The following is a 14507-nucleotide window of genomic DNA, read 5'->3' on the forward strand; positions in this document are numbered from 1 at the left end:
TACAGATGTGGTGTGTGACTTTCTCAGGTGCGTTTGTTTCAACGTATGTGTGTGTAGGAGGCAGTGAATGGAGAGAGCCCATATCTGGCAAGTTGACTACAATTTTCCCAGCTTGTTAACCTGAAACAAATATGTGTATAAACTTATCTGTGTGTGTGTAATCCTCCTGCATGCAAGTGAAAAATTCATATTTTCTTATTTTGGATCTGTGGTTGTGATTATGTGTGTGTGTGTGTGTGTGTGTGTGTGTGTGTGTGGAGGGGCAGGTGGCCATGACCAATCAATAAGCCTGATAATGAGATCTGAGGGGTGTCATTATGGCGGCCCCTCGGGCGTGCAACACCTCCTCTTCCGTAAAGAGCATGATTGTCTCCTCTCCTCTGAGCGAACACGCACCTCATTAACCTTTTGAGCCAACACAACACTGACCAGATGCCATTTACTTTTCCCCAACATGTTCTGTTGTTTGCTTTCACGATTAAGCAAACAAACCTTTTTCCTCTCCATGGAGGATAAACTGTAATTTCTCAAATGGTCTAAAAAAAGTTCATGCTGGAGCTCAAGCTGAAAGTTTAGCTTCCTCAACTTTTTAGGGTATAAAATGTTACAATGACGCATCAGCCATAGCCTGTGGTAAGATTTCACTGTAAATTACTGCATCATTTACTTGCATGAGTTTGGATCGTAAAAACCCTTTCATACTTACTGTCTGTTAAAGTTACCATATCAAGTGATTTTTTTCACTCTGACAGACAAACCTCAGTTTGTGGCATTATTGTGATTGACGGCAGTGGAAATTACTTTTTGAAAATATCCCACAGTATTTCGGGCACACTGAGGTTCCATCTCACAAGAATACATTGATATACGATCTATTAATCTTTATATGTAGAAACTCAATTAGGTTTTTTACAGTGATCAAATTTTTTTTTTTTTTTGGAGACTGGGCCATTGTCCCTCATGTTAATCACCAGCGCATGGATCATCACAATCATCTGCAGAAAAACCCAGCGGCCGCAGTTTTGTGAAAGTGGAAAAGTGAGCATGGACGCCTGAAAGTCATGAAAACCTCTGGGAATCTGAGGTGTTTTGTAGCCAGTGACCTTCAGAGCCATGTCAGTTCCCCTGTGGTGTGTTACTATGTGTGAGTCTATGTGTGTGTGTATGCAATTTACTGTAGGTGTTTGGCTGATTGAGTGTTGCAGAGGAACCTTGCTAAACTGAGTTTAACGAGACTGTACTGTAACCAGAAGGACACAAGTCTGGTCCCCTAAGAGAAACACTGTGGGTGCATTAGCCATGTGCAGAACTAAAATGCTGTTGCTGAAGATATTTAACCCCCTCATGCTCATCCATCATTGGCTGTTGAATAAGTCAACTAAATGCACAAATATAAATGAAATTCAAGAGGCTTTACTGGCTGAAACCCAGTGCTGGGTCAGCACATTTCTCCCAGCATACATGGACACGTCCTCTAAACAAGCAAAGGATTAGATGTATAATTACATGTAGCTATCAACACAGAATTCCAAACATTTTTTACACATGTTCAGAGTGATTTACAGAATATCCTGTGCTCATTTGGATCAGTGACACCAGTGACTGCTGGATGGAGGATCAAGGCTCAGCAGTTGGAGAAATGACTTTTTGTGTGTGCTTGTGTGTGTATACATTTGGGTCTTTATATGTCCTCTGCTGTCAGGGCTGGTGAAAAGGGTTTAATCGTTTCACCTCAGTCATGGTTACAGAACAACATTCATCATGCAGTTTCACAGCTTCTCCTTTCGATTGTCCAAGTGCCACCCCTGTGTAGGCTCTGCTCTGTGCACGCATACACACACACACACACACACACACGCACACACCCCTACCTATCAGTCCTCAAGTCCCCAAGCAGCTCCTCTCCTCACATCCACACTTCACGGTCCATTTGATATTCTATTTTTGTTTAATTACTCTAAAGTGTCTGGCCAGGTAGCTCCAAGGTCTTAGTAGTATGCTGTGTGTGTGTGTGTGTGTGTGTGTGTGTTTGTGTGTGTGTGTGTGTGTAGTGCGCCACAGGGCAACACTGTGGGTCATAATAACTAAGTAATTCGAGTTTGAACACAACAGTTTGATTATACAATTTTAGGAGGAGATGCAACACAAAAAATGCTGTGACATGATGTGGTAGACTGTTTGTATTTATGTGTGCATGTGTGTATGAGTGTGTGTTTTCATGCATATCACCTGAAATCCACTGATGTATGTTTTCTCTGTTTCTCTATATTCCTAAAGCCTAACAACTGTAGATCAATACCTCGAGGCTGTCTATTGCTCCCTGTTCACTCATGATGGCATGATGGGAAAATGACTTTCTAATGACACATTAGCTCAACCCCTGACCTCGATAAGAGCATTCTGAGCATTTATCTTCTGTCTTGAGGGAGGATGTGGCATGGTTAAAAGCATGGTCTTTGTTATTCATAAGACCTTTAATTATGCATAGCTGTTCAACAGTAGTAAACAATCCTAGTGTAGAGTGAGAAAACAAGTTCCCGGTCAAAGTCTTTTTATTTATTACACCAAACCTACGAGCAAAATGACCGATGACCATTTGATATCAGCTTTGGAAATTAAGTGTAAAGCTGTAAAGGTCTGATTACCGTGAAGAACTAGACAGTGATTGGAGGAGTTTGTCAGAGCAGGCTGCCAAAATCGTTTTGTACTTGTACTTCTACTCACGGTGTAATTTTCCTTCTTGGAGAACAAGAGAGAGAAAGAGGGAGGGGAGGCTGAATTAAATTAAAATGAGAGGACACTTGGTTCAGATAACAGAGTCTGATGGAGCCAGTTGACTGATGATGCACCGTTTCAAATTTTCTCCACACGATTAGCATCGCCAGAGGATTAATTCTGGCTACATTTAAAGTGATTGATCATTTCTATAAAGTAATGAAACAAATAATAAATATATTAATAATGAATGAGGGATAAGCCTTGCCAGAGAAGCAACCAGCCATGCTGCTGCAATGCATCACTTTCAAATTTGTTATTTGCATTTTTTACAAGATTTACCACGGTATTGCACAAACACATGTATACTCATGGCTTTTTTCAACACATCCTGGATTTTCTAATGGGGACTCACTCAGTACACTGGAGTCAATGTAGCCTGTTTATCCCCTGCAGTTCTGCATTTCAAAGCCAATAAGTCGATACCATCTCTCTACCTGTGATTAAAGAGACAAGGTCAGAGATCAGTCTCCTCTGATCCATAAGACAGCTTGAAATATTGACACTAAAACATCGTGCAGAGTCGCTCCCACCCCAATGACGATATCAGGGTTTGATCAGCTGAGTGACTGACTCATTGAGTTGTTGAGCCCTTTTGCCAATCAGTCGATGAATCCCCACTGAAACTGGAGCGGAGTGACAGGTCCCCAGCCACAGACAGCAACCAGCTCAGGTGCGGGTCTGCCTCGGCGACCCATCACTGTCAGTACAGCTCTGCATCCAGCCTGCACGAAACTTGTCCACTCATCACACTGACATTAGGACTGCACAGTGAAAAAGCAATTACTAAACTGAGCTTGTGATGACAGCTAACTAATGAAAATGGAAATTTCCATGTAATTATGACTTTTTTTCAGAAACAAAGTGAGGGTGAGGTTGAGAGCATGAATAATGACAAAATAATTTATTAATGGATTTTGATGATTATGGAATTTCCAAATTAGTTCATTCATAGGTCCTTCACATCATTATTAAATTAATAATCTTATTTTACAATTTCTTTATTTTATCTCCAGACTGTTTTGCAGTAGTTTTCAGGTGTAGTGTGTAGTGTGACTCTGTGCCTGTGGTGATTCATGTCAGGAGGGAACTCTACCCTTCACACAGGATGAGGAAAGCCCGAACTTAGTGTTGAAAAGGCCTGGTCGGCACCCAGTGGTATTTAGTTCCAGTATGATGTCTTCAAATTATTTACAGCAAGAAGAAAAAAAAAAAAAGAAGCTTTGAATTAATCCCACCCACCTCCACTAACTCAAGACAAAACTTTACAGTGCCAGCCTAATCTGTACTCAGGAAGATGTTTGGTTTGCATATTGATGTTTGAACCAAGAGAGGTTGACTGTCTTGAGTTCAAATTTTTTATCTGTGTCTCTGTGGTTAGAGTTTGGATGTTCTCCGAACTAATTTTCTCTGGTTTCCTCCCACAGTCTAAAGACATGCATCTCAGGTGACTTGTAGATGCTAACTGGTGCGTCTTAATATCTTAACTGACCTGTGGCCTGTCAGAGTTGTACCCTTGCACTGGTTCCCAAACTTTTTGGCTTGTGATCCCCTAAAATAAAGGTCATCACAGGTTTCACTGATTGTGAGCAGATCAACTAAAAAGCCAATGAGTGATTTTTCCCTTCAAGAATTGTTTTGTTTAGAAGCCCAAATAGTATCAATCTTCTCATCTCACAATAAGCAAGAAAGAGAAAAAGGGTATTTCCCAAATTGTCAAAAAATATTTAAGAAATTTCAGTCTAAATTCAACAATCCAACTTATTTTTTCTCAAAATTTTGCAGTGTTGTATGCTTTTGTATACAAGAAAAAGTTTCAGGAAGGAATTTGTGAAGTGGAAATTGTAATATTTACATGAATGCATCTTACTCCACATTTTAAAAACAAGTAAAGACAATTTTGTGAAAAGTATTTTCTCAGACACAATAATATGTGTTCTGTTTGCCGATTGTATGAATAGATTTAGAAACGTCCTGAAGTTCAGTGGAGATCAAGTACAGAGGAGGGCAAACGATGCATGGTTACCAGGGGAACACTATGAATGAGACGTAGTCATTCAGAGATTTATGGGTCATGGGTAAAATCTGAATATTGCCTTTGGGAGCACACAGAACTGTGTGAAGTGAAGTAAGTGCACAAGGGCCTTTTTGCTGAGGCTAAGAGGCATACAAAGACCAGACATTGTGCTGGGGCCTGAAGGGGACTCATTAAAAATTCAACATTGCCTGTGCTCTCTTCATCAGTCTCTAGAAATGTAAGGTAGAGGAGTGAAGGGGTGGGGCCAGTTTTGATATTTTTGTCTGCAATTTAATTTCCTCCCTTTACATATTTTATCAAAAGCGCTCTCCCCCACTTCCTTAACCCTCCCCCTTCTACCTTCCTCTCCTCCTTTTCCTGGTGTCTTCTGCCTGCTATCCATCATGCGATCTGACTTTAATATGCTTTACAGAGGAATATAAGCCATTCATCACACTGTGGAGAGACCCAGGACACTGCCATGCTGCCCATTTCATAGGCCAGTAAGCCTCGGCAGTAGCATGGACCATCTGTAGAGTTGCTAATGCCTCTATTTATTCCACCAAGCAGGCCTGGTACAATCCGTCAATCCAGGCTTGACTACTCTGACTCTGTGTCATGCCTTTTATAGCGCCACGATCTGCTCCTTAGTAAACATCTCTCTAGTCACCTGATTGGCCTGGATGCAGATGCAGAGACAGATGAAAATGATGCATGGGAGGTGTGATGGAGAATGGGAGAAGGAAAGAGCAAGCAAGACAAAGAAAGAAGATGGAGAAGAATAAAATAAGGCAGCTGCACTTCCCAAACCCTTCATGCATAGTGCTCACTATACTGGAAAGCTAAAGCCAATATCTTGTATATGCCATTTTTGGTCATCAGTTTACATTCAATCATCAATAATGACAATGTAAATAAAATGTTGGGGTTTTTAGATGTTTGTGGAAATTCATTAAAGATCAAACCTGAAATCTGTCATTTACAAAAGTGTTTGGATCCTTTGTAGTAGCGCTCCAAAACTGAATCAGGTGCTTCCTGTTTTTTTTAATTATCCTTGAGATGTGTCGAGAACTTGACCAAGTCCACCTGTGGCAAATTGAATAGATTGAATAAAGGAAAGGCACACACCTGACACTGCATGTCAGGATGAAGTCGAAGCAACTTTCTGTAGACCTCTGCAATACAATTTTGGTGAGGCATAGATAATAGCAAAGGTAAAAAACCATTTCAAAAGCTTTGAGTGTCCCCAGGAGCACAGTGGCCTCAATAACTGTGGAACCACCTGGACTCGTCCTAGAGTCAGCCGTCCATGGGCTCAAATGAGGGTTAAAAAGATTTTGAGCTTGGAAAGTGATGTTCGTAAATAATTCCAAAGTCTGTAGTTGTAAACCAACCTTTGTAAACATCTAATATGCATCTGCATGAGAAATTTGTGTGTGTGTAGAAAAGATTTGTATTTGTAAAAAATGAAACTGTGTGAATAAAAACAATGAACAAACAACATCACTGGTGAGGTTACACCTCAGATACAAACACTTTCACCCTCCCACCCACTTACACACTCATGCATGCATGCATGTGTGTGTGTGTGTGTGTGTGTGTGCGTGTGTGCTCTTTCATTTTTGAAAGGTGTACCTACATGCAAACAAAAAAAATTCGCTTAGCATTAAGTACACTAAAAACAATTTAAAAAAACAACACTGATATTATATGAACAAACTGCAGAGCTAAAATCCTGAAAATGAATGAATATTTCGTAGTTATGATCAGGATTGATGTTTGTTAAAAATTAATTCTGTGAAAGTGGAAAATAATATTAATGTAAATTATTTCTATTGCAGTTTCTTTGACTCAGATATCTTCGTCCTCTAAGGTACTGAGTGTGAGTGTTGCTACTCATTGACATGTCCTCAAAAAAAAAAAAACCCTTTAGCATTTAGTGTACGCAAAATAATTAAATAAAAGTTTTGTTATTGTGGGTTTTTTTTCCTTCATACAACAACAGTGGCTTTATGTAAACAAAATGGCATTCAATGTAAAAAAAATTTAAAGGATGACTAAGGGTTAATGGAATCTTCCAATTGTCCTTAGAATGGAACTGATGCTCTGTTATGACATCAAGAGTTCTCTGTTCTGTTGAATGCTGGTCCACTGGTCACTTTGCCTTCAGCTGAACACACGTCAGTACCTACAAACCAGAGTTAGTTGACGAAGTTACGATGAAGACATTGCCCTTTTGGAAAAGCATTTGTTGCGGCGATATGCCATCAAGTTATGATTCAGACAGCTGTTTTACAGCAGATACAACAGGTAAGAAAAGTGAACACACACACACACAGACACAAACAGAGCAATGAGGACTAACAGTATTTTTACTCTAGTACTCAGCAGTTAAGATGCTTGAACTACACTATACTAAGTAATTAAGTTTTAGATTAAAATTTTTAACCTACTTTAAATATCAACTCCACTACATTTGAGAGAAAAATTGTTTCACTCCACTGCATTTATTTTGCAGATGAAACTATTACTTACTTTTCAGATTAAGGGTTAGAAAATGTCTTTATCTGTTGAAGTAAATTTTTCTGAAAATATGTACTTAATACATGATTTTCAAAATCTTAAAAATGTATAAATCTTAACTGTAGGTGAGTATTTTTACACCATGGTATTGATTCATTTACTGTAGTAATTTAACTGAATACTGAAGACCGGTGTAATTTTTGATGATGTTTTTTTCTCAGTATTTTGTGCTTCTCATTGTTTGGAAATACCACTGACTGAAATAGACATGATTCCATATTAAGCATTAGACAAATTCTTCTCCTTCTTCATGTTGTCACGGAATAGTAACCAGTTGTTAATTTACATGACTATAATGAATGCTTCAGTTACATTTGTACATGCTGCATTGACTGAATGACCCCACTCACTTTATGTTGTAACTAACCGTCACATGTTCTCTTTGTCTCTTCACGTACCGCTTCTTTGTCAGCGGTGACAGGAGGAAAGAAGAAATTGGAGAGTTCTGAGGTGCAGCAGGACAACATACTGTGCAGCAGCACAACTCGCTACCTCATTCAGGACTTCACTGGAGAAGGAAGCTTTGGCATAGTTGCCAAGGGTGTGAATTTAATCACATCACAAGATGTAGCCCTAAAGATCCTAAAAACTGAGGAGACTGCTCAAAGAGAGGTAGATCATTTCATTTGTTTGGTAATTAAGTTTTTTCACGTTTTTCTTGATGTTTTGTTTATTAATTGAACCGCTGATATAGCATGCTGTGTCACTTACAGTACCTATTTCATGCTATTTCTCCACAGAACCAAATGCTCGAGGTAGTGAGCGTACTTGACCCAGTCAAGAAGAATGTGGTTCAGTTTTTTGAGATGTTCAAATACAAAGGCCATACCTGTCTAGTGTTTGAACTGCTGGACAAGAATCTTCTTCAACTGCTTACAGAACGAAAGTGTGAACCGCTGTCTCTCAGTGAGATACGGCCAATAACACACCAGGTAAAGTCATTGTGGCTTTGATCAACCAGTAATGGCAATATACTTTGTCAGCTGAGAAAGTTACATACTGAAGTAACATAACTGTATTTCTTCTTGATCTGTTTAAGCCAGCACCCTGGTCATTGGTATATTCAACCATCTGCATTGTGTCCTTTGTCTCTGCAGTTGCTGACGGCCTTTGATGCCCTGAAGGGCATTGGTGTTGTTCACTCTGACCTGAAGCCATCCAATGTAATGCTGACAAACCACCCAAGTGAGGCCTTCAGAGTGAAACTAATAGATTTTGGCTTGTCCTTCACAACCTCAGAGAAGAGACGTGGGACAACATTTCAGCCTCTGGGTTACAGGTAGGTTTAATCTGCAAAGCTCATCTTGTTTGCAGTTGTGTGTTTATGCTGTAAACGATCCAGCAGAGATTGTGTCAATCTTCAGTACACCTGCTGAATTTCTGAATGCACTTAATAGCCTTTGTGATTCTTGTACCCAACACATAGGGCACCTGAAGTCATCTTGGGCCTCCCCTTTTCTGAGGCCATCGACACGTGGGGTCTTGGCTGTATATTCTTGTTCTTGTACCTCGCCAAAAACCCATTTTCAATACACTGCGAGTACCAGTCAGTGAGTAACTGAATATATCTAAATTTTAAATGCAAAGACTTTTATATTCTGCCTCAGACAGATTCCCAAACCCCGCAGGGGACTGGATGTCAGCTGATGTTGTTCTTTATATTCTCTCGTCAGATGAGAGGCATTGTGGACGTAGTGGGACAGCCAGATGACCACCTCCTCTGTGCTGGCAAATTCACCCACAAATTCTTTAAAGTGAACCAGCACTGGGACAACCCAAGATGGTGGCTGAAGGTATTCTAACTTTGTTCACCATAAATTTTTACCTCCCAATTAGACAACAGACATATCTAACCTAAAGATACCTTCTTGTCCCTGTAGACACCAAGAGAATACCAGGTTGCCACTGGCATTCAGCCCACAGTAAGGACGGGGGCTTTTAGAAGACTGGATGACCTGATAACAGTAAGTGACCATTTCATGACTACAGAATTGAATAACACCAATTTGCTTTGTCACTGAGATACAGGAAGCAATTGAACTGAACTGTCACCTCCTTTTCTTTTTTAATCAAGCACCATCCAGAGATCCAGGAGTCCATTGAGCTGGAGGATCAAAGAGCATTTGTCAGCCTATTGAAATGCCTTCTACATACAGACCCAGAGGAGAGGATCACTCCAGAGAAGGCTCTCACTCACCCCTTTGTCACAATGGCTCATCTGGTGGATGAAATAGACACCAGCTTGTAGTAAGTGACCATGTGTGTTTTGGTTTCAGTAGTTCAGCTGGATAGATACTTGACTGGATTATTGGAATTATTTGTTGAAGTGACTCGTTGATTTCATGTGATGTTTCATTCAGTGTCAGGGATTCTTTTGAGAAAATGATGGTTTGTCGAAAAGACAACTTGGACGAGGAGCTATCTCTTGACGGCGCAGCTGAGGAGCCTGAAGTTGAAGAGCCTTCAGCTTTACCTCATTCAAATGACACAGGCTCAGCTTTAAGCATTAAAATTATGCCTCACTCATCTGATGTAGCACAAGCTGCTGCAGGAATAGAAGCTGCTGGCTCAGCTGTAGAGGAATCAGCTGTTTGTCAAGGTGCAGCCAGTCCCACTGAGGAGACATCAACCAACGCTGGGTCACCTGATGAGGGTCCACTTACCAAAGTTAGGAAGAGCTGGCTGAAGAGAATGCGGAAATTCTTTGGGAGAGCAATAAGGACCTTGTTAGGAATGACAAAACATGAATAATGATTGTTGAGTGTCATAGGCCAAGTCTGCTGGATGAACTCCCATGATGCACTCAGCATTTCAGCACTCAGGTTGATGTGTATAATATTGTAATGTATTGATTTACTATTGAATTGAACTGAATATTTTTTGTTTTAAATAAATTATTACAAAGCAATGTTGAAGTGTTGAACTGATGTCAATAGACAAACAAATGAACTTAAATTTCATCCTGTGTGTACATAGAAGAAGACACCAAGATTATTTACCAGCTATCTTTTCAAAACAGTAAGGGAGCTGCATGCTGTTACACTAAATGTTAGGACTATTTTTCTGATAGTTTTCTTATAATATTCCTAAAGATGTAAATTTTGAGTGATATCTTTTGGATTTTAGGACAGTAAAAGTAAACTGTCACTTTAAGAAAGCACACCTGGCATATTTACTCCAGTCAAGCTGTGGAGGAATCTAGTGGAGGCTGGACTAGCTGGGGAGTCATGTGGTTTTCATACCGTGTCTTGTCATGTTTAGTTTTATATTTTAGCAAAGAAGTCCTTTACCTGCTTGGAAAGTGATGTTCGTAAATAATTCCAGAGTCTGTAGTTGTAAACCAACCTTTGTAAACATCCTTTTACCTGCTTATGACATGTGCAGAATAGCCTCAGCTTGGGTTTAGTGCTAATTAATCAATTCTTTCCTCCAGTCAACAGTCTTATGTCATGCATATATACACTAAATAATTAATAGCCTAATAAATAAATACCTTTAGATATTTGAAATCCGGTCACATGTATACATAGTAGAAACATCAGTATTCTCCAGTAAATATCTAGCTGTAGGAAATTAAGTTTCACTTTTCTCCTGTACCAATTACAGAAACCAGGTCTCTCATACATGACATTTAAGAAATCTGCATACTGGAGAAAGGTCACTGTAACCCAGGTACTTAAGTGGATGGAAATGTACTGATAGGTTCATTAACATTTAAATGTTTACAGTGTAACATTAGCTTAAATATTCATACATTTTGATTTAACATTATCTCAGTGTTACAAGAAGTCCAGAGCAGCAGTGGTCTCCATATCGGTGTGACACAAATGGACAGGACCACCAATCTTAAAAATGTACAAACATTTATGAGCAATTATAAGACCCCACAGAGTCCTTGCCACTGGCAAAAAGTAGGGTGTGGAGGATCACTGGGAAATATGAGTCTGTGGGGAAAATGAACTCATATTATCAAATACCATTCACGCATGGCTTTTAAATGACTGCAATTATTCTTTGAAGCATGATTAGCCTGTGGAGGTTCCCATGAGAACAGTGTGGTGGATTAACTATGTCAGCCTGACACTTGTGTAATTTGGCAGAGGATTGTGAGGAAAAACTGGGCTGAGAAACATACAAGTTACAGTATACTAATGTGACTTGTGTTGTGACATTCTGCAGGCTAATTATAAATCCTCAAACATTTAATCGAGTCATTTAAGTTAATTACAAACGATCATGCAATAAAGAAAGCCACATGAAAAAGAACAAACCTTTGGGCTAATTAACAATGCTGAACCATGTCTAATCATAGGTCATCCAAGTCGCAAATCCTCACATTATCTAACATCACTAATCCTTAATGAAGAGATTTGTGCTGTTTAATAATTGCTGATAATTTGTGGAAGGTGGACATGTTGAACAGTCTTGATTATGGGACTCACCATCATCTAAACGTGACCTCTCTCCATGCACGAACATCTGACTTAAAGCTCAAGTTTAATGCATGAAGGAACAACAAACTGTATCTACAAACCTTAGCATTTTAGCTGCTACAACATTTCCCAGTATTATGTGCAGGTGTCTCTGCATCTCTGCCCTGGGGTCAGTTTGCACTATTTGATGTCCAATGTTCCTCTGTAGGCTTTTTATTCCTACTTGTTTCATGCCCTCACCTTTCCCCACTTTCCCCTTTTCACGCTCTACCCTCTGCCTCCAGTAATAAATCACCTTACCTGTCTGTCTCTCTGACCCTGACCTTGATAACTATTGATGAGAGGATGGAACTCTTTATTCACAACCTCATCTACCTGTCAAGCTGATGGAGAGAGAAGAGCAAACCAACCATAGTGTGCAGGCCGGACACGCACACATACCCACATTTAGAAGCAGAGAGTGAAGAAAAAGAGAGATACATAGACACTGCCTATGAGTCCTACCCTCACTCCTATAGAATAAGCCTCTGCGCCCTGGATTGGCCTCTGATTCCTCTGAATACAGCCAGAAATCCTCTTTTTTAATGAGTAGAAGTCTGTAATTTTCATTATTCTAATGAAAACCTTTGACAAGCTAACATTTGTTTCCCCAGCTTGCTGGCCCCCGTGACCAATAGGACATGGTAACAGTGTGGAAAGTTAATCTAACTGCACCTCCGTCTTCATTAGAATTGATAGGTGGTGGAGGGCAGAGAGGGCAACTAGCCGAACAAGGCAGTACCTGTAGCCCACCCCAGCTGTTCTTACAACACAGCTCAGTACTGATTCAGCCCTATGGATTAGCTGTCACTGCAGGTGAGGCTATGTGTCATGGTGTCTGCCCACAGGGCCCATGAGAGATGGAACAGAGGAAAACACATATGAGTCATGGTTCACTCACTGAAAATGAGTCATTTTATTATGTTGAACTCTAACATACCTCTTCTCTTCACTTCTCATTGCTCTGTCCTTTGTCACCACACACTTCAATCTGAATCCTGTGATATACGCTGGTATTGCTCTAAGAGCCTGTTCATTTTCTGTTTGGAAGAGAATGATTAATTTCTTCAACCTACCCTCTGTGTTGTCTGCACTGTGTGGGCCAGAAGTTAATGGCCATGTTTGACGCTTATGACAGCTTATGAAGCCGTGTGCATCTGGTTAGGAGAGCAGCCTGTATTTACAGCCATGCTTCCCTCTGTTTGTCTCCTGAAATTCTTCCTGCAGAGGCTAATATGGGCACCTAGGCCACTAAATCTTATGACATATCAGACCCCTGAACAGGGACAGTAAACACAGCCGGCTGGAGGTTGGACAGAGACATTGGCTGATCAATAGAAACAGCATTTGCTTCCATTGTTTTCCCTCCTCTCAGCAGAATCGCCATTCTCATAAAGAATCTGCTCTCAGCAATTAGGCTGGACTTGCTGATGGTGTCTTGGGTGGACAAGGTATTAGATTTAGAAGTAGAGGGTGGGGTGGTGGTAATGGAATTGAAATTGTTGGGAGACTGGCTAATGCACAAGATTCAAAAGGATGGAAAAGCATGAAAAATAGATTTAAAAAACAAACAAATTCAGGTAGGAAATGTGTGTCAAAGCAGCTTTTTGTGTGGTAGCATACTTAACACTTACAAATATGTATGTATGTATACATTTGCAATGTATATCTACTGTGCTGACTACTTTACACACTCATTTTTAATCCTACATACAGAGAGAACATTTGATTCAATGAATGTAACATTTGGCGCAGATTGAACCTTTACAGTAATACACGATGTATTGTATTTCCCATTAGTATTATACATTTATAATTTTAAACAAGAGTTGTATTGATTTTGACTGTTTTAGCTTTATGCCTTTCAATATTTCATCAGTAAAAAGAAGAGGAGGTTAATGCTTAATTATGGTGATACACAGTAAGACAGTGTCATGACACTGGTGGTTTTGGGGACAGTGATGTTCAGATGGCGTCAGCATCAGAAACAGCATTCAGTTCCCTACACATGTTTGCATATGTAATTGGGTTATTAAAGGCAATGCTGATCAGTGACTTAGTTCATTGATTTGAGTTTACTTGAATTTTATATAAATGCAAGGGAAGGAGCTAAGGAGTGGTCTCCCTTGGCTAAAATGTGTTCCTTTTCCACAGTTTAATGCCAAAAGCAAATTTCAATTTAATTGATGTGAGTAGAGCAAGATAATTATGCATTATGTTGCAGATATTTGCAGAATCCTCTGACTTGATGACTTGTCTGATTAAACTTATTTCATTTTAGTCAAATGCAACATGTATTTTTTTTATCTGCTACACCAATCAGATTGAACACTGACAGGGCAGTGACAGAGAGAAAAACAGATAAAGGAAGAAGCCTTTTCCAAAAAGGGAACTATCTGAGAAAGAGGAGTCTGTTTCATGACCTGGGTTGACCTGTATGTGCCTACGCTGAGTGTGATCCAGCCTGAGTGAGTATTTATCAGCACCAACGCATGCAGACACACAGAGCTGTGTCTGGCACAGTCATACTGTAAGAGCCATCATCCCACATTTTTGCTGTAATATTGGCTCTGGGAGTTCCAGCACGTCCGCCGCGTCCTGCTGGTCTCTGGACGTGCATGGCTGGGTGAGACAGGCGGCTGGTTAGAGCACTCTCACTG

The 14507-nt window shown here is 40.0% G+C and overlaps 1 protein-coding gene across 1 annotated transcript; it reads left to right on the plus strand.

The window, feature by feature from the left end:
* The first annotated feature begins 6160 nt into the window (after nt 1–6160).
* Nucleotides 6161–10533, plus strand: LOC139626404 (homeodomain-interacting protein kinase 1-like). The gene is made up of 9 exons (XM_071486715.1): nt 6161–7102; nt 7788–7987; nt 8116–8307; nt 8473–8654; nt 8802–8925; nt 9049–9168; nt 9256–9339; nt 9450–9622; nt 9736–10533. The coding sequence occupies exons 1-9, from the start codon at nt 7012–7014 to the stop codon at nt 10124–10126; spliced, it is 1557 nt and encodes a 518-aa protein (XP_071342816.1). The 5' UTR covers nt 6161–7011; the 3' UTR covers nt 10127–10533.
* The last annotated feature ends 3974 nt before the right edge of the window (nt 10534–14507 follow it).

Source organism: Trachinotus anak, unplaced genomic scaffold (genome assembly GCF_046630095.1).
Source record: "Trachinotus anak isolate AG129_WGS33_773 ecotype Australia unplaced genomic scaffold, CSIRO_AGI_Tana_v1 ptg000010l, whole genome shotgun sequence".
Classification (NCBI taxonomy): domain Eukaryota; kingdom Metazoa; phylum Chordata; class Actinopteri; order Carangiformes; family Carangidae; genus Trachinotus; species Trachinotus anak.